At 46.6% G+C, this 19,481-nt stretch overlaps 2 protein-coding genes and 1 long non-coding RNA gene across 3 annotated transcripts in view; 1 reads left to right on the top strand and 2 right to left on the bottom strand.

Annotated features, from left to right (window-relative positions):
* Positions 1-1,183: 1,183 nt before the first annotated feature.
* LOC131138070 (solute carrier family 22 member 4-like) lies at positions 1,184-8,673 on the bottom strand. Its single transcript, XM_058086660.2, has 11 exons — positions 8,276-8,673; positions 6,780-6,962; positions 5,992-6,095; positions 5,509-5,663; positions 5,269-5,440; positions 5,067-5,193; positions 4,904-5,004; positions 4,531-4,745; positions 3,506-3,688; positions 3,161-3,296; positions 1,184-2,925 (listed from the first exon to the last, which is right to left on the bottom strand). The coding sequence occupies exons 1-11, from the start codon at positions 8,480-8,482 to the stop codon at positions 2,853-2,855; spliced, it is 1,656 nt and encodes a 551-aa protein (XP_057942643.2). The 5' UTR covers positions 8,483-8,673; the 3' UTR covers positions 1,184-2,852.
* On the top strand, positions 3,485-12,574 carry LOC144894557 (uncharacterized). Its single transcript, XR_013625182.1, has 6 exons — positions 3,485-3,518; positions 4,504-4,678; positions 5,989-6,118; positions 6,701-6,984; positions 8,181-8,470; positions 12,366-12,574. It is a non-coding gene; the product is annotated as an uncharacterized LOC144894557 (long non-coding RNA).
* pdlim4 (PDZ and LIM domain 4) overlaps positions 12,038-19,481 on the bottom strand; it is a 27,304-nt gene continuing 19,860 nt past the window's right edge. Inside the window, exons 4-7 of the mRNA XM_058086677.2 lie at positions 17,381-17,661; positions 16,692-16,849; positions 13,685-13,823; positions 12,038-12,677 (exon numbers count right to left, since the gene is read on the bottom strand). Coding sequence (XP_057942660.2) covers positions 12,473-12,677; positions 13,685-13,823; positions 16,692-16,849; positions 17,381-17,661 — 783 coding nt within the window. The 3' untranslated portion in view covers positions 12,038-12,472. The remainder of the gene's footprint in view (positions 12,678-13,684; positions 13,824-16,691; positions 16,850-17,380; positions 17,662-19,481) is intronic.

Below are 19,481 nucleotides of genomic sequence, written 5' to 3'. Positions count from 1 at the left end.
AAAAAATGCTGATGGCGAACCAGCATCTTGTTGAGTCTTGATAGCTAAATGGAGCGCTATGGACGCTTAGCGACGCTTAGCGACGTTACGCTTAGCGACGTTACGCTTAGCGACACTTAGCGATGCTTAGCGATGCTTAGCGACGTTACACTTAGCGACGTTACACTTAGTGACGCTTAGCGACGTTACGCTTAACGACGTTTAGCGATGTTACGCTTAGTGATGCTCAGCGACGCATCGTGTTAGTCCGCCAGATAAAAATAGTTTTCCGTATTAGCTGCTAGAATAATAATCTGGTTGTAGATTGGTGAATATACAAGTCAGGTATGTTAATGGAACGCTGTTGGCGTTTTTTTGGTGTTTTATTGTGAGGGCTGTAGTGGCAAAATGACTTGCTTACACCTGCGTTGCATGACATGTCCTAGGAAGGCCACGCTGGTATCCTAGTCCCTCATGGTGCAACCCGGTCCAACCCTCCTCTCTGCTCAGCTTATCAGGAGGTTTGTTTTTCTCCTTTCTGTCTCTGCACACCTCATCTAGTTCATGTGGCTTCTTTGTTGCCGGCAAATGAAGACAAGCAGCCTTTTTATAACCGGTCAGTGAATCCTCAAAACACCCCTCCGCCCACCATGTGGTTTGGTTTTAGTGTCAGCTGTGATCCTTGGGCCTACCTATGTCCCACTACTACTACACCCTCGTCTTGCCCTGATCCTTGGGTCCTACCTATGTCCCACCACTATTACACATTGTCCTGCCCTGATCCTTGGGTCCTACCTATGTCCCACCACTATTACACATTGTCCTGCCCTGATCCTTGGGTCCTACCTATGTCCCACCACTATTACACATTGTCCTGCCCTGATCCTTGGGTCCTACCTATGTCCCACCACTATTACACATTGTCCTGCCCTGATCCTTGGGTCCTACCTATGTCCCACCACTATTACACCCTCGTCTTGCCCTGATCCTTGGGTCCTACGTATGTCCCACCTTTATTACACATTGTCCTGCCCTGATCCTTGGGTCCTACCTATGTCCCACCACTATTACACCCTCGTCTTGCCCTGATCCTTGGGTCCTACGTATGTCCCACCTTTATTACACATTGTCCTGCCCTGATCCTTGGGTCCTCCCTATGTCCCACCAAAAATGTAAAATAATAAAAGAGAAGCCACAATGGCGAACACAATGTTTCTTTTTAATTTTCATTTCCAATGTAATTGGGAAAGAGGAAGCTTACACGCATCTTTGATGCACACAGTATACGCTATATACTATATTTACTTTCTATTACCCTGATGATTGATTGCTTAAGGCTTTCAGCACCTGAACAAAATGTAGTAAAGACGTTGTCCGTTGAGAGATTGTCTTGCGTTTTGAACCTGTAAAAAATATATACTGCATACATACATACATAGTACACTTGGTATGAAAAGCCCACATAAACACTGAGAGTTGCAAAAAAAAACCATTGAACCAAACCATGACCATTATGATGAGCATCCATAATATTTCATCAACATTGTCTTTGTGCGCATGAAGCCATAAATCACCTGAAAAAGGACCTTCAGCACATACTACGTACATATAATACAGCTTTACCTGCATGGAATGTCAGAAGACGGGAAAACATTTGTAAACATGGGAGGTGTGTAGTGCTGCTGGTCGGGCACCAGCCGGGCGACCAGCCTTAGCCCGACTATATAGGCTAATCGGGCTAATCGTGATTATTTCAGCATGCTGTAGTGGCGTGGTTGTGCATTCCTGATGGATTGGCGTAAAACGATAGTTTACTTGTAACCTTCCTTTCACTCGTTCGTTGGCTGGGGTTCGCCCAGTGGAGAGAAAGCGGGCGAGACCCAAGGGCTATAGTCATGTGGTTAGGGGTGCAACAATAGACGCATCTGAACCGTTCCATACAGGGCCATGAATGGACAGACACTCTAACCCAAAAGTCATTCTATAGTCTATATAGTATAGTCTACATCTACAGGCTATATACGTATATAGACATGCGGTATCGCTCTCATTGTTGGGGCTCGACTTTAGTTTTAAACATTATTATCCAAATTTCAAAGGACTTATGAGGTAATATGTATTGAAACGCTATGATAGAGCGAAGTGCATCCAATATGGGACAATGTGATTCATACGATAGAAGTCCTCAGTGCATTTGTAGCGGCTGTTTTTCTACACTTACTTAGGATTGGTTTGTTTTTTGCTAAAATAGCAATATAATAATTTGTTGTTTGTTCTTTGCAGGGTGTGAAGAAATAAACATGCACTGCTAAAAAGCATAAATAAAGAAAACCACTTGCAATATTGTGGTGACGGATGTCATAGTTGTGGTTAAAAACAAGGTCAATCTTTCATTCTCTCTATCATTCAACTTTGAACAAGTTGAAAATTGAAATGGTGACATGTTCATATTCATCCCGTGCGAACATGACAACTATGAACTTCACCACAACAACACGTGTGGTGGTGAAACCGAAATGCTGTTGAACATTTGATGATGATGATTAATTATCTTTATTGCCACTTCCAAAAGTGCTGTAAAAAGTGTTGTATGAATGCACAGCAGGTATGGCTGCAGCGCATTCATTCCTTTTTATTAAAAAGGCTCAAGTATTGAACTGAACGGTTCTGTAATGTTTTCCCGGGTTGGCTTTCATTCATAGAAGCATGTTTACAAATGTAAACTATGGTTTCATGTTTTGCTGTTTTGTTCTCTTACTATACCCAAAAAGGACCCCACTTGACCCTAAAAGCAAGGCACATGTACGTACCGGACCATGATTACGTGGCACCATTAGTGACACCCTGAGTAGAGTAGTTCCATGCAGTATACGTTATGCTTTGGGGTTGTCCATGAGTACCACAGTCACAGGAGTCTCGGCTTTTGGAAGGCAGGGACAGTTGATGCTGCAAGGAAGACACGGTCGTGATCATTATCATGGATTTCAATGTGCAAATAAATGCAAAGGACTTTTTACATATAGAAGACTTCAGGGAAAAGTGCACTTTGTGGGATGTTGACGCCATGAAGACGTGCTGGATGTCGTTCTCTTTTCTGTGCTGTGTTGCTATGTGAAGCGTTTTAATAGCCGATGGGGAGAATGTTTTTAAAGAGTGCACTTCTCCTTTCAAGGTGACGCACCGCTCTCTCCTGCGCATGTCCTGCATGGTGTCGGGCAGAGGGCGCCCGAAACTCTCTGGGAGGAAAATTGTGGCAAAGGCAGCTAAAATGGCCAGACTCCCCAAGATGATGTACGGCAGGAACCTGGAGTAGGACCCTGTGTGGACCACAGGTGACAGTTGACACAGACCATTTTATGTAGGGGGGTGGGGGGGTAAACTTTTCTTGAATAGTTCAACTCGATGCAACTAAATTGACATTGTTTTTTCTGCATAATGTTACTTTTTTCTCTTCATATTGAATATGTTTTAATTTCTTTCTCTCTATTTCCTCTGCTTGGAAAGCAAAAAAGCCCCTGGACTCAACCCAGCTCCAGCAGGTAAGGTGTGATGCAGCTTCCCAGCCGTGCCACAGTGTTGCAGATCCCGGCCGCCGTGTTCCGCAGCGCCGTCGGGTAGAGCTCGGTGGTGTAGGCGAACATCAGGCCGAAACCCATGGTGATGGCGTATTTGCCCACCATCTCCAACAAGAGAGAGAGGCCGAAGTAACCTGCAAAAAGAACAGGATGACTCAATGTGTCGCAATATGAACGCTGTCCTCGTCCCCGTAGCTTATGACCATGGAGTTGGGGGGGGGGCGCTCTCTGTGGAAGCTACACGGTAAACGTTTCATAGCTGCTGACATTAGCATACATGTAGTATATTCCTATGGAGTGTACATATATCAAAATAGGCTAACTATTAAAAAGGTATGACCATATCTATGACCACACAATGGCTTCCATCCAGAGCTGTAGTTATTTTGAATATTGCCACAAAATTGTCCAAAAATGTAGTCAAATATTAGTTTTTCTTGACAAAAAAAATAGTTTTTCTTTATCCCAGTTGATATTTGGGACTCTAGTCAATGATCAACGATTTCAGCTTTTTGCTTGTACACTTTCTTCTCATAATTAGATGAGTAAATAAATAAAAACAAAACGCTTTGAAAATCTAATTTGGATTTGAAAACGTAAAATGAAAGATGAAATTGGTGGTTTGAGCTGAAAAGAGGAATTGAACAAGCACTCTCGCCACGGTGCTAGAACATTTACTAATTGACCACAATTGGGGTAGCAGTGGGGGGGGGCAAATAAGTACTTTTGGATTTTTATTCTTTTTCTAATTTCCTGAAAAAAGTCAACTTTATTTGTTGTTTCTTGTAATACAGTATTGCAAACCTCAAACATGCCTTTTTTCTTGGATATTTCAACTTCCTCATACAAAAATCATTTATTTTGGTCCTAAAATGACAACTTTTTCTCCTTAAATGATGCTTTTGTGCCGGGCCACGTGATTTATTTATCTGTCCAAATTTCCCCCCAGTTTCCCAACGCCCAACTCTTGCTTTACCTTCGGGCACCAGCTGCATGAGGTACAGCGGAATGGCGGCGAACACCAAGGTGCCGATGACCGACAGCCTCCGCGGGATGTAACGCAGCGCCAGCCAGCTGGAGACGTACGCCGGCAGCTCCACCACGGCCGAGATGAAGCAGCTGACGTAGGTGTTGTCGTGGAGCTGCGTCGTGTTGAAGGAGATGCCGTAGTATCCCGCCGACATGGTGAAACTAGGACAGGGAAGTGGGAACGTAGTCATGTGACGTCATCCATTTTCTATGCCGCTTATCCAATCCCATGGCACATATAGACAAACAACCATTCCCAGAAATCAACAACCACTCAAAATACCCTTGCAAATACATGACTTTAAAGTTTGTGTACTCACGCCACGTAGCAGAGAACGACAGTCATGGCAGCGATGTTGACATTCCTCACCAGGTCCAAGATGCTGTGGGGTTCCTTAGGGTCCGTCTTGGCCCTTGCCCCCTGCAAAATGGAAGCGGGTGTGACCACTTCCTGCATTCCAGCATAGATGGGCGTCCTCTTACATTGTAGCCCTGAAAGATGGCACCAGGAGCCTGGACTTTATTTATCTTGGCCGCCTTCCTCATGATGTCCTCCGCCTCCTCCACTCGGTCCTGGCAGAGAAGCCACCGGGGAGACTCTGGGATGAACCTGCATCCGCACGGAGGGAAACAGAAGCTCGGGCCGACCTCGGATCGCCCAGAAACTCATCAAAGATTCACTCACCACCAGAAGGGCAAGAAGGCCACGCAGGGCACGGACAACACCAGCAAGAGCGACTTCCAGTCCCTCACAAAGTACGCACACAGAGGCAGCAGCATGTAGCCTGCGGCAAAACCAAAACAAGTACCCAGGGACGAATACAGCAGGCGGACGTTGCCCGTCAGGATCTCTGCTCCTGCACACAAACATCAAGCGCAGGCGTGGGGAAACGTCGGCCAGAGTAGGACGCCAGAGGCAGGCTACCTAGCACCAGAGCAGCCATGTAGTTGGACATCTGTCCCAGGCCGTTGATGACCAGGAGGACGGTGAACATCGACCAGGACACGGAGAAGACCTGAATGAAGGTGAAGATGGTCTGGAGAGCCAGTGTGGCGAAGAGGATGGGTTTCCTGCCGCACCTGTAGGACAAATGCTTGTGTACTTAACAGCTTACATAGAAATATGTCAATGTGTAAACATAGAAGTATGGAAAGCATATTCCCTGACTTAACTCTTTAGAACCACTTTCTGTTGCGCTACGACATCTGAAAAACCATGTCGTATCCTCCAAACCATCCTTGCATAAACTGGAGCAGGAGGAACAACAATAGAACTGGACTCAGGATAGAGCCCTGAGGTACTCCCTAGTACCTATATCATTATCAAAGTAATTCTAGAGTAGTGACACTATATCATTATTGATTATTATAATGGTTTATGGTATGTATTTGTTTATTTTTGCAGTACTTGTCTGAGAGCTGTCCAGCGAAGAAGGATCCGACCAGAATCCCCACGAAAAAGATGGTGGTGGTGAACGGTTTCTTCCACTTGTCGCCGCACACCAGGTCGAACTGAAAGACGGACGTAAACCAGGGTAAGTCTCGTTGCTGTTTGTGATGTGTCTTCAAAATAACGACAAAAGAAAGTAACACTGCTGGCGACTCATCACACTCATCCATCAAAGCCTGGCGCTGGGGCTGTGACGGTGACTAGTATTGCTAGTATTGCTAGTATTGCTAGTATTTCATCTTTATGCCAATAAAATAACATTATTTTCCTCATGATATTGCAAGTTCATTCTGAACTAAAAAAAAATTGACAGCTGTTTTTTCTTGTTCTGCTGCTTTTTAAAAACAGATGATCCCATAATATTTTGACTTTATTATCATAAGACTAGAACTTTTACAGCTTTACTTGTTGTTTGGTTTGATTTGTCATAACATTCCAACGAAAAAGTCCTTTTTTTATTACAACTTGACCACTTTACTCTACTGTCATTTCCATAATCGCTGCCGTGGGCCAATAAAATACCAACAACTGCAGGCTTTGGACACCCCTGGTCTCGTATGTGCAATTTGGATTTGGTAGCAAAGGAATGAAACATGGGACCCGTTCCAAATAGGCAATATTCCTAAAACGGCAACACACCGCCCAATTACCTCTTTTGGTTTGACAGAATGGGTTCTCCAGACTTTGGTCTGCATCTGCCCCAACGGACACACCCACCCAATTCTATGTTGCGAAGCCATTCTTACCTCGGTGACAATGGTGGACTGGTAGATGTCCTTGCTGTAGATCCAGCCGTCCTTGCACGTCTCCTCCTCCAGGGCGGTGAGGTTCACATCCTGATCCGGACTGTACCCCTGATCCGACAGGTTCCGGACCACATCCAGGCGGTACCTGGTGCAGCTGCTGCGCACCGGGTTGCCGTTGACCACCTCCATGCCACACGGAGACAAGGTTAGCACGCATGGCAACAATGTATCGTGTTCCCTCGCTACATTGTGGTTCACCTTTCGATGTATCGTGTTCCCTCGCTACATTGTGGTTCACCTTTCATGGATTGGCTGTTTCAGGGCTTTTAGACTGCAATTTGAATGTACTTTTAACAGCTTATTATAGAGTACATTGTGTTCTGCCTCCTTGTGGTGTATTTGAGAGATCCATCAGTGTTCTGTTGTTGTATTTACTACTGCTACCAGTAGAGGGTGTTGTATAGTCATGTTGAAGACGCGTGCAGCGCCACCTCGCCTTGAGTCGCTTCATAACTTCTAACTTCAAGCTAGCAGATCATTAAAATTCAAACAAAATGTGAACTCTGAGTGTTTAAAATCAAAGAAAATCTTATTGCCTGTCTGAGAAAATAATATAAAGTCTATTGTTATGGGTTTTACAGCCTTAAAATGGAGCCTAACGCTTGTTATTGAGCTACATGACGTGGAGTCTTTTTTCGTTTTTTTTATTGGCCTGCAGCACATTTGAAAAAAAACAAAAACACTTGTATCAAAAATGACAAAATCTGAAATGATTCTACTAGAATTTAATCAAAAATGAAAAAGTTAAAACTGTGAAGTTGATATGAATAATAATAGTTTCAGCTGGTGTGTAAGTCGCATCCTATTTGACCATGCGGGCCTGGCCTGGAAGCGTTTGTTTGGACCCCCAGCACCACCATGCTGTGAAGCGCTGCTAACGCCAAGCATGAATCCAAATGGCTTTATTCACTTTGTATTACAGTTTAACTTCTTAACTTCTTAACTTCTCCTCACATCGGCCCGGGAAGGTCATCTCGGTTTGTTCTTGAATCAAAAACAGGCAGGAAATCAATTCCATATGCCTCTTTGGATTTGTTTCTTTTTTGTGCATCCAGGGGGCGCTGTTCTGCCACTATTCCGGCACTGTCATGTACTTGTGAAGCAGATCCAAACATGTTTTGGCCTTATGTCTTACCCTGCCTAACGAGGCTCCAAAGAATCCCCCTGCTTGTTATTTGTTTCACAAAGTGGCCCGGAGCGCTAACTCTCTGCCAAATTCCGTTTAAAAACGCAAACATTACGCTCTTTCCATGCAAATGTGTTCAAACACGCCGATCGGGTGGTTGTTTTGTAAATGTCCCCTGTTTCACTTAATTCGGCTGTGTTTTGGCGTCTATACAGTCATCCGGACTTTTGGGGAAGGGACGCATCAGTCGGGGTGATGGATGTAGTTCCCGGAAGTCGCTTTACGGGTTCAATGCTGCGTCTCGACTCACCCGGACCGGGATGACGGCGTCGAGCCAGTCGTCGGTGAGGTTGACGTCCGGAACCCGGCAGCGGTGACTCGGCGTGTCCGCCAAGAAGACCAGCGTGAAGGCGCCGAAGCCGTTGGGGACGATGCTGATGCACAGCAGGAAGAAGACCATCTGCTGGAAGCGGCCAAACTGCCCCAGAAAGGCGATGCTTTCCGGGTAAGTCTGCATGCTTGTCCTTTACCGTCCTCCTCTAGAAACAAAGCTTGTCATGCCCCCCCTCCCCAAAAGACCATCTTTAAGCAAACGGCTTTGGAAGTCAATGTGCGTAAAAACGCCCTGTTGCCCACCAGCATGGCCCAAAACCTGCCGGAGTTCACCTGAGGTCCATGTGCGTGTCAGCCGTGGGGGGTAAGGGTGGGGGGGGGCGACAAGGACCCCGGGAGAGAGGACGTAGAAGCGAGAAAACAAGTTGGCGTGTGAGGGAGTTTCCCTTTGTCAGTTGGAAGTGCTGACTCATCAAAAGAGTCGGCGGGGCGGCCCGTCCTCGCAAGTCGGTCGGTCTGGTCGATAGAGAGCAGAAGAGGAAGGGGGGGGGGGGGGAGGTCGGAAGGGAGCTGGTTCTTCAGGTCCGTCACACTAGCAGCCTCAGGCGCGTCTGGGAGGCGTTCAGGTACGCACAGGAGGGTCGCTCATTTCATCATCCTATACGATCACTCGGCGGAAGCCACCACTAGAGGGCGGCACAGATATATATATATATATGTATAGGACACTGTGAGGCGTTCGCTTACACTCGCAAGTGTAGGTTGTTTGAGTGGCAGCTTCCGGCATCGTGTCCAGTCCACCACGAGAGGACGATCGATGGATCGATAGCGTCCGAGTGGACGTCCAATGAGAGGGATGGATACGAGGACTGTTCACTATGTACGGTGTTCTTGGCTGAAATCATATATTCTTTTTAGTTTTACTGTAAAACTGGTATTTTTAAATTGAGCCCCTAATATTTGAACGTGTCGACATCGTTGTTCTTAATGACAAAAACCACACCAGAAGAGTTAAAACACAGAAAGCAGACGAGATTGTTTACAATGCAAATTGAAGGATTTAAGAGCGGTTTTGGATTATTTAACTGCAATTACCACAAAAGGTGAGACGCCCTATGTTGCACTGACCCTTGTTGACCACACGGTGGTGCCAAAGCTGCATTTTGTGAATTTCACATGTTCTCGTGAGTCGATGTTTGCGTTCACATTTACTGGATATGAACACCTTTAACATATTCAAATACTTCGTCTTTAGGTGGGATAGGCCCCAATAGCCCCGCCCCTTCTCCTTGTGTCTAACCAATCAGCTCAGGTGATTAAGCGGGCAACCAAGTATTTGTACATGCATAATACTAAATGTTCATTCTATTCCACCAGCTGTTATTTGAAAGTCAGTTTGCATGTTCGGCACCACAAAAAAGTTTGGAGACACTTTCTCATTGTATCACATGACAGGGCGTCCCCATAATGTCATTAATATTGTGGGAAATAGTCGCAAGTATATTTACATTGAAATATGTATAATCAAAGTGATTAAAATAGTAATAATATCATGTGGTTATTGAGAAATAACCATGTTAGAACTTTTTCTCTTAGTATTTTGACTTTATTCTCTTTTTTGAAATATGATTTTTGCTCTTTTGTTATTTCTGAACTTCTCTTTTTAGAATGTGCCATGTGCCAGTAAAGGGCTGCAAGCCACCTTTTGGATACCCATGTGCTCAGGCATATTACTATGAATCTGACGTGATCTAATATCACGGAATCTCAAAAGCATCACGATAAATATGGCAGAATTAGCTCATTTGATTATTTCTTAGAACGTGCAGCAGAGCGACCGCAAAGCAAGCTGTGGCCCACGGCCTGCACTTTGCCCACCCGTCTCCTCCCAAGTGTCTTCAAAATGAAAGGATCACATCAAGTCATGTGACTTTTCCAGTAAATCATCAGCTCACGTTCCCACTTGTCGGAGCTTGTTTGGGTTTTTTAATCTCTCGTTTAAATCTGGCAACCTTCCCAAACGGGGCTGTGCAACAAACGGCCATTGAGCGCACGACACGGCCTAATGAGGCGCCGGGTCGCCTCCGGACGCCTGCTTCTCGTTACAGGAACGCTTCGATTGTTGCCATGTGCCATGAACATGCCCCCCCCCCACCCCACCCCCCCAAACACCTGGGCCTGCTGCAAACATAAGGAAAAGGAAAAGTGTTTCTGTGTGATGAGATGCCCTCGATTAACCCCACGAAAAGAATTCCAGGTTCCAGCTTCCAGATTTTCAATACGGGATTACCTTCCCGTACTGAAATCCCAGTGCAGGTACCCTCACCGCATATTTACCATATGTTCAAATATGGTAAATTTAAAATAGGATAATGAAAATAGTTGAAAAATTAATCACACATTCAATGAAAATATTGATTTTATTTGGCAAACAATCATTTCTAGAATTCAAAACATTCAGAGTGTAAGCGCATCAACCAGCAAATGAAAGGCGGACCTAAGATGGAGCCCTGAGGGACACCGCGTTCACCAAGCATTGTTAGTATTCACATTGTAAAGACGATATCACAACTTATCCAAACCTGGAAACGCTGGATTGATGGAGTGTAGGATTGTCACAAACACTTTACACGAGCACAACATCGCCGGGAAGAATCCGCGGTCACACGGCACTTAATACCCGCCCGTGCGCTCGCTGTCAGGCACCTTGTTCCTTTTATGGGTCAGCAAATCCCAACATCCTCAACCCAAGCCTAGAGCGTTGGCAGAGCAATAAGTTAATGTGGAAGAACGAGGAAAAAGAGAAGGCGCACACGATTCGCCTCGCCAACACGTTTCTGTACAACAGCGACGGCCAGGTGTGGCGACGATATCGATATATATGTTCAACATTTACAATTTACAAGATTACCGATTGCACACACGGAGAAATAAAGTTGTTGAAAGTCATCAGCCTTTGTCGAGGGTGGTGACATCATGCAGCGGTGATGATGTCACTTGGGCCTTTTGCTTGCATGGACGCTAGTCCGGACGTGAAGGTCCAGATGGAAGATCTCCTTATTTACAATGCCAGTCCTGTATTTCCTCAAATAGCGGCCTCCGCTCCAATAGATGCCGTGTCTAAATAAACTCCCACATCAAAAAGCACATCTGTTGCTAGCCAAAACAGCAGCACCTATGGAGGGACCGCTCTTGCAGTTTTTTTTTTATTTATCCGAAAATAAGGCTTTTATTATTTACTGGTATTATTAATACTTATTAGCCGGCCAAAATTGTTGCACATTTGATGCATTTCCTCAATAACAATCATTTTATTTGTGAAATAAAAAATAAATTAATGAATAAAATGATTAAAAATACAGATTTGCTATGATTTCATGTTGCGGATTCTATGCATTTCCCTCATAATAATTATTTTATTTTATTTGTAAGTAACTCATATAAAACTAATTTATTGCTATAGAATTTATATGACAAATAAAGATTTGAGTGTTATCTCTAAAAAAAAAATATTTTCTATTTTAATTTAAAAAAGTGTAGAATATTTATTGTTCTAAAATGTATTTATACTTCTAATAGTGATTTCAATACAATACATAACGTTATTTGATCATTACAGAACATTTCTTCCGAAGTTGCAAGCCTTCGTAAATAAAATAACCGCTCTCCGGGCCACCGGATGAGGAAGTTGGGCCTGGGTGTTTCAGTGGGAGTGGAAGTGTGGATATTATGTACGCTTCAATGACTGATTTTAAGCTGCATGATTCAGACTAGCTTTTCACATGGAAGGGAAAAAGAGAGAAGGTAAATGCGGCGGAATGCAGTGTTTTGTTTACATTTGCCCAGGTGGAGCTAGCATAGTTGCATAGTTGCATATGGAGCCCTTTAGCTCGGGTTAAAGTTCAGCCAAGCTGGGCTGACATTCCACCGCCGCTCCCAGTGATGCTTCGGCGCCGACCAACAGGACAAGAAGAAGCTAGGAAGTGTTAGCGTGCAGCAGAAAGAGCGTCATGGCCTGATGCCGCTTCACTACAGGAATGCTAATCACGGACCCCCTCACCCCCCAGTCCCACAGAGATCCCAGTGGTCCAAGATGAGCATTCCTGCATGACGGCGCCCAGCGAGGACGACGCTCAGTAGAACCTTCTTTAGATGCTTCTGCCTGCCTTCCACCTCAGACGATCTCCACCTTGGAGTTGGGGTAGACGGCCACCACGTCGTAGCCCTCCGGGGGCTGCACGCGGGCCTTGGCGTGGGTCTCGCAGTACAGATTGTCCTCGATGAAGAAGTACCCCCTCTGCTTGAGGTTGGTGCCGCAGTCGTCGCACACGAAGCACTCGGGGTGGTAGAGTTTGTCCCGGGCCTTCACGATGGTGCCCCTGCCAAAATAAAAAACACGGGATGAAAGATGGGCGACCACAAATGAGGGAGTCTTATCTGTTTTTTTAGGATGTTACACGAGCAGGAAGGAACGGTTTTATGGTCTTTCGGCTCTAAGCGTCAGGAGTGTAAATATACTGTAAAACGACAGCACCACCGTTAATGAACAAGGAGATGTCGGATAGCAACAAGCTTTCTGTTTCCTTCACATACGGACCAGCCGTGGAACATTGATAAAAACATATAGCAGTCATAAATATGCAGACACTTCCCCATGTTATTGAATGGCAAGGTGTCTCCATACTTTTGACCATGTGATGGATGAATGGTTCGGTCTTCCCGCGGGTGGAGTGACCCACTCCCTGTGTTCAGGAGTTGCGTTTGTATTCTTAAGAGTAAGAAAAACAGTAAACAGTACTGCAAACGGGAGGAAGTAGACCTCGGATGAATACAATAAATATACTTTATTGTCCAGGCTAATCAGCCGGTGCTTGCTGAGGCTTTGACTCGCGTTTTCCTTTTCCGTGGTGTGCTGCCTGCTTTGTGTTGGTATTGGTTTAGGAAGGCGCTGGCCTCTCCTTGTGTCCTCCAACGCTTCTTGTTCGTGATGAATGACATCGGCGCTTACCTGGGCCCGCTTTAAAAAGACACAGCTGTGTGTGTGTGTGTGTGTGTGTGTGTGTGTGTGTTGGACGGTGCGCTTTCATCATTCAACTCTCCGGCGTCTCGGCCTGCCGGTGCATGTCGACGTGCATGTTTTTGCTCGAGAGCTTTTAGGATCAAATTCCAAACTGATTGACTTTCACACTGTCCGCTTGAGGCAAATGGCCGCCCCACACTGTGTGGGCGGGTAAAGTGCGTCGGTAAACCTCACTCCCTGACGCCTGAATAGGGGACACTTTGGGCTTTTAAAGGTGAAGGTGGTGGTACTTCCTGTTAACTTGTACCTTTACCGCTTGGCTGAACTTTGTCCTACTAACACTACTAACAATAACATGATACTTACACAATGCCGTTACAGCAGCGCGTGCACTGGGGCAGCTTCTGCAGCCCAGACATGGAGCCGGGGATGGGGCTCCCCAGCTTTGGAATGGGCGATCGGACCGGAGACTTGAGGTTTCTCATCCTCTCGGTGGGGGACACGCCTACAGGAGAAAACGGATCCACGGTGAGGCCATGTTATTGTTTACATCCGTGTTGGAGCTGACAAAGCAAATGCGAAACGGGAGGAAGGAAGGAGATAGACACTGAGTCGTTCATCGTTCTATGTGTGTTTTGTGATCAAATCAACCCTGATGATGAAAGGGTCCCCTGACAAGCTCACTGGTTCCACTGAGGGCGCCAAAAATGAAAGCATTTTGTAAAGCAAAACTTGTAGTCAACTTCCCAGACGTTCCCTGGCGCTCTTTCCTTCCCCCCATTTTCCCCCAATTTCAACTTTCTTATTGCAAATGTTCTTCTTGTAATTATTTCAACTAAGATGCACCATAAATATCAGTGTACACAAAATCCACTTAAATCAAAAAAATCAATATGTATATTGTGTATAAAAATGTTGGCCACCAGCCTCCACCTTCCTTAGCCTGACGCCTTCCCACGCAACGGTAGTGGCACGATGCCAGCGACGCCATGACATCCAAACCACACGGCACGCCATGTGAAACGGACCATCAGTCATTCACCTCGGCTCGCCAGGAGATGCTAACCACAGTACACGCAGCGTGTCTCCCGCCGCGACGCTCCTTGGCAACGCCACTCGCTGATGTCTGCTCTGTAGGAGTGATATCTGATGATAACAGAAGCCATACTGTATCTCCGCTGTCAGCATCCAGTTAGTACTTTGTCTAGCTGGAGGCTTCTGGGAGATACGAGACACGTTGATGGAAAATCCCGTTTGTCCGTCTGGGAAACATGCAGGGATGTTCCCACCGAGGCTTACTTAGGCGACAGCAGCCAGTGAACGTGAGTAACAAGGTGGTGACTGTGTGCACGAATGCTGCCAATAGAGGGATGCTGTGGTTCATTGAGGTAAATACAACTCAACACATAGTTGTGAGTAGCAAAGTGGTGACAGTGTGCATGAATGCTGCCGGTACAGGGATGCTGTGGTTCATTGAGGTAAATACAACTCAACACATAGTTGTGAGTAGCAAAGTGGTGACAGTGTGCATGAATGCTGCCGGTACAGGGATGCTGTGGTTCATTTAGGTAAATACAACTCAACACATAGTTGTGAGTACCAAGGTGGTGACAGTGTGCACGAATGCTGCCGGCACAGGGATGCTGTGGTTCATTTAGGGAAATACAACTCAACACAAATGAGTAGCAAAATAATTGTGTTTTGCCTCCAGTGTGCACGAGTGCTGCTCATACTGGGATTGTGCAGTTGACTGAGAGGAATACAATCCAGCACAAGTGAGTAGCGAGACAATGTGGCAATGTGTATGAGTGCTGCTGGCTCTTGGACTCTGCAGTTGATGACACCGAGATGTGAGTAGCAACATAGTTGTGTTTTGGCTACAGTCAAGCATGGCGGTGGTGGTGTCATGATCTGTGACTGCACGAGTGCTGCCAGAATCCGGGAAGATTGTACAATTCCAAAGACAATAATGCTGACTTGTCATTGAGGTCTTCACTCAACAACGCGTTTATTACTGCGGTTGCAGTTTTAATGAATGCTTTGCATCTTTGAAGACAGCTTTTACCAGAAGAGAGTAAACATTCCATGCGCATGACTCCCAGCAACTCCGCTTCCAAAAGGTCAAAAGGCAGACAGGACAGCCATTTTTCTCCTTTTATTGTCCCATTGTGAACTTGTTGTTGACTGTAAATCGCCCGAGCGAAACGTGACTTCCAGTCCTCATGCATTCACCAGCTATGTGAAAAGCCTCTGCGCCCCCCCCCCATCTCCGCCTTTTAAGTCTCCCGTCTGTGTCCGGCTATAAAAGGAAAGCTATGTCAGTGGGAGCAGGAATGCTTGATGTCGTTCCGTGACAAACGCTGGAAGACACGCCAAGGGTTTCCCAGGTGCTCGTTTCCTTTTCTTACGTATCACCAGCAGCTGCTCGCACCACCGGCGAAGCCCTGCTGTGGGAAGATGGCTCGGAATTGGGAGGGGGTTACTCGGAAAAGCGTGCGTGGTGGTGGAGTGGCGCTAGCGGTCACCGTTAACGCTTTGTGATGAAATGGATCGGATGAAAGCACGTACATCCAACTAGTGACCACTGTTGACTGTTTACCAAGACTGTTATGTCATCTGACCACACCGACCCCAGGAATGGGCAACCATTTCCCCATGGGACAAAAGGGAGCTCCAAACTAAACGCATTGCCTGTTTGAAAAAAATGTCACATTTGGAGTCAAAAAACAGAAACTAGACTGATAACTTGCTAGCTTGTTAGATTACAATAGCAGCGACACATCATCATCATCATCATCATCATCACAGCATCTCACGACGGTCTAATCCCAGCTCACCTTCCCTATCCAACGCTTATCTCACAACCGTTTAATCCCAGCTCACCTTCCCAATCCAACTCTAATCTCACGACGGTCTAATCCCAGCTCACCTAGCCAATCCAACATTTATCTCACGGCGGTGTAATTCCAGCTCACCTTCCCAATCCAACGCTTATCTCACAACGGTCTAATCCCAGCTCACCTTCCCAATCCAACGCTTATCTCATGGCGGTCTAATCCCAGCTCACCTTCCCTATCCAACGTTTATTTAGGACGGTCTAATCCCAGCTCACCTTCCCAATCCAACATTTATCTCACAGCGGTGTAATCCCAGCTCACCTTCCCAATCCAATGCTTATCTCACAATGGTCTAATCCCAGCTCACCTTCCTAATCCAACGCTTATCTCACGACGGTCTAATCCCAGCTCACCTTCCCAATCCAACTCTTATCTCACGACGGTCTAATCCCAGCTCACCTTCCCAATCCAAAGCTTGTGGAAGCAATCCGGATCTTGGAAAGCATTAGGAACAAACAACGTGATGACTGACTCACCTCCATCCTCGGCTTCCAGGATTCCCTGAAGGTATTTGAACGACCCGGACTGTTTGGGCTCCGAGGAGGGTTCCTCGTAGTCGGTCAGCATCTTGTAGACGTGCGACTGCATGTCCACGCCATTGCGGCCCGCAGGGGAGTGCGTGGGGGGTTCGGGGCTTGACGAGACGGAAAAGATGACGTGAGTGATTTTGTTGAGTAATAGTCCTCCATGTTGTCTCACAGTTGGGACGTGTTGGCTTGGGGGGCCACAAGATGAAAGCAGATCAAGGGCCAGCCGACCTATTAGCCAAAACATGAAAGACAAACCAGCCTGCCAGAGAAAGTGTGTGTGTGTGTGCGTGTGTACTTGTGTGTGTGTGTGTGTGTGTGTCACTCCATGCATCCTAGCATTCGCAAACAAAATCTAATTTATCCAAAAAGACAACTTAAATTGTTTTCACAAGGTAACATTTTTCCCGTACTTTTTCAACTCTTTGTATTGAAATTATTTCCAGTTGGTTAAAGCTCAGCGCTAAATAAAAACAAAGGATCGGCCCACGGGGGCGGCCAGTCTCCCCCTCGTCCTGTTAAGCCCAGACGCAACCAAGAGTTGTCCCAACGCTTTATTTTGAGCAGAAACGCTGGCAGACGCGGCGTCATAAACAACCTAAGGATGCCTGGTGGGATACATTGTGGAAGCTCCTCACCTGTGAGAGGAGCTCAGGCTGAGGCCCCCCAGTTTCCCCGGCAGGGACCTGTCCCCGTTGCTCCCGTTGGATGCGTAGAGTCCGGCCGGGCTGTTGAACGCGGCGGCGTGCGTCCCGGTCCCGTTGCCGTACGGATAGCCGTGGCCGTTGTTGTTGTGGTTGCCGGCGGCGGTCTTGGAGTAGCCGTTGTGCACGTGCGGGGGCGGCGGGGTCTGAGGCTCGGGGGTGTATGAGGGCTTGCGGTTGTAGTTCGCGTAGCCGCTGGTAATGGGCCTGAAGTTCTGTGAGGAGAGACGGGAAGCCATGAAACCTTGATGTTTCTCATCCTTGCCTTTAAAACCGGAATTGCGTCTCGTTCCGTCCAGACCTTCGCCAACAACACCTCGTGTTGGTTTTCTGTGCCGCCGGAGTACCTTTATATCACACAGCACGTTCGGCGATGACGTCCGCCAAGTGCTGGAACAAACCTTTAGACATTCTCGCTCTGCGGGAGCTCTTTGGAGGAATGTGGCGCACTAATGCAGCACAGATGCACACACACACACACACACACACACACACACTTTCTGTCTTTCGGCTGAGGTCGTTGACCTCTTTGGGCATCCGCTGATCGGACTTATTAGCTCAAAATAAAGTTTGATTGAAATCAAATTTGATCGAGGTCTGTAGCCGTCGCTCCTGTCCTTTATTTACACCAAACTTCCGCTAGCATCCAAACGTTAGCATCAGACGGACGTCATTTGTTGCTTGACTTCCTCCTCTGCATGATACCAACGTGTTGCTAATGTTGCATGATAAAACATTTCAACGACGGGGACTGGTGATGTTAGTCCTGGTTCCCATCCATGCTCCAGACCCAATGCCCACCCTGGTGACCGTAGACTTTAATTCCACAGTTTCCAGCTGGAGCATCTCAGCAGATGGAAATGCTGGATGTTATCACGTCCTGTCCACAGCGCTGGCTAGCTGGGACCACACACACGCACACACACACACACACACACACACACACACACACAGCAACACACACACACACACACGTGCAGCCAGACAGATGAAGAAGATCCTCCATAATCAGGCCTTTTCTGGAAGCCTCCTCTGCTCCACGCCAGTAAGTTTACATCTTGGAGCTTCTCTGCCTGGTGTTATCGCCTGGTGTGGTCCAGACCTAAACTAACTAGGTCTGCTCTTCCTCATATCTTTGGACGTTAGACGCCCCCACCCACCCACCCCTTAAAGGGTACCTGCACCAAAAACAAACAAAAGTCAGAGTGAAGCTCAGCATTTCTCCTCCCAAGTGGATGTCGTCATCACGTTTCATCGACTCTTTTATGACACGAGAGAGCTGGACTTTTACACTGAAAGGGTCTTTGTACGTCTCCCCCCTGGGGGCCGTCACCGAGGCCGTTCCACCAAAATTAGCACCCACCAGATATGCCAGAATGGGAGACCCTATGACCTCTGACCTCCACCAAGGTCGGGCTGGTTGTTGGCCAGATCCCATCTTGTTTTCCCTTTCTGCCCCCATGCACCCCCCCCAGCTCATCTGTCTCTCATCCCAGCCAGGCTCCCCAGGGTCCGACCCAGGGAGCCATGAAGGGCTGGTTTGTGTTTGCTTAGTGGAGCAAAGCTTCATTTCCAAGGTCCAGAGGGATTAAACCCCTCGCAGGAGGTAGAGGAGGGGCGGGGGGGTGTGTGTGTTCATGTGTGTTTGTGTGTGTGTGTATGTGTGTGTTTTGCCATAAGTGTGTACGGTCTCTTTTAAAGACGTATGAGTTCAATTAAGGTTCCCCCCCTACCCTTCATGTTGCGCCCTTCATCTCTTTGACCCCTCGGGGCTGCAGGCTGGGTTACAATCCATGAACGCTCACATATTTCCTTTAGTATACAATCTATATGCTTTACATCTTTAACGTAGGAAATCACAAGTTGAAACAGATGCACCGTATTCATGATAAACAAAGATCCTCTATATGACAGGAGCACTCGTACACACGTTTATAGTAACCATAGGACAGCTACTATGAGAACGTTTATAGTAAGCATAGCACAGGTACTATGATTATGTCTATAGTAAGCATAGCACAGGTACTATGATTAT

This window comes from Doryrhamphus excisus, linkage group LG21, assembly GCF_037039965.1.
Source record: "Doryrhamphus excisus strain RoL-2023G ecotype Guam linkage group LG21, RoL_Dexc_Guam_v1.1, whole genome shotgun sequence".
NCBI lineage: Eukaryota > Metazoa > Chordata > Actinopteri > Syngnathiformes > Syngnathidae > Doryrhamphus > Doryrhamphus excisus.
This window is presented reverse-complemented; position numbering and strand designations above follow the sequence as displayed.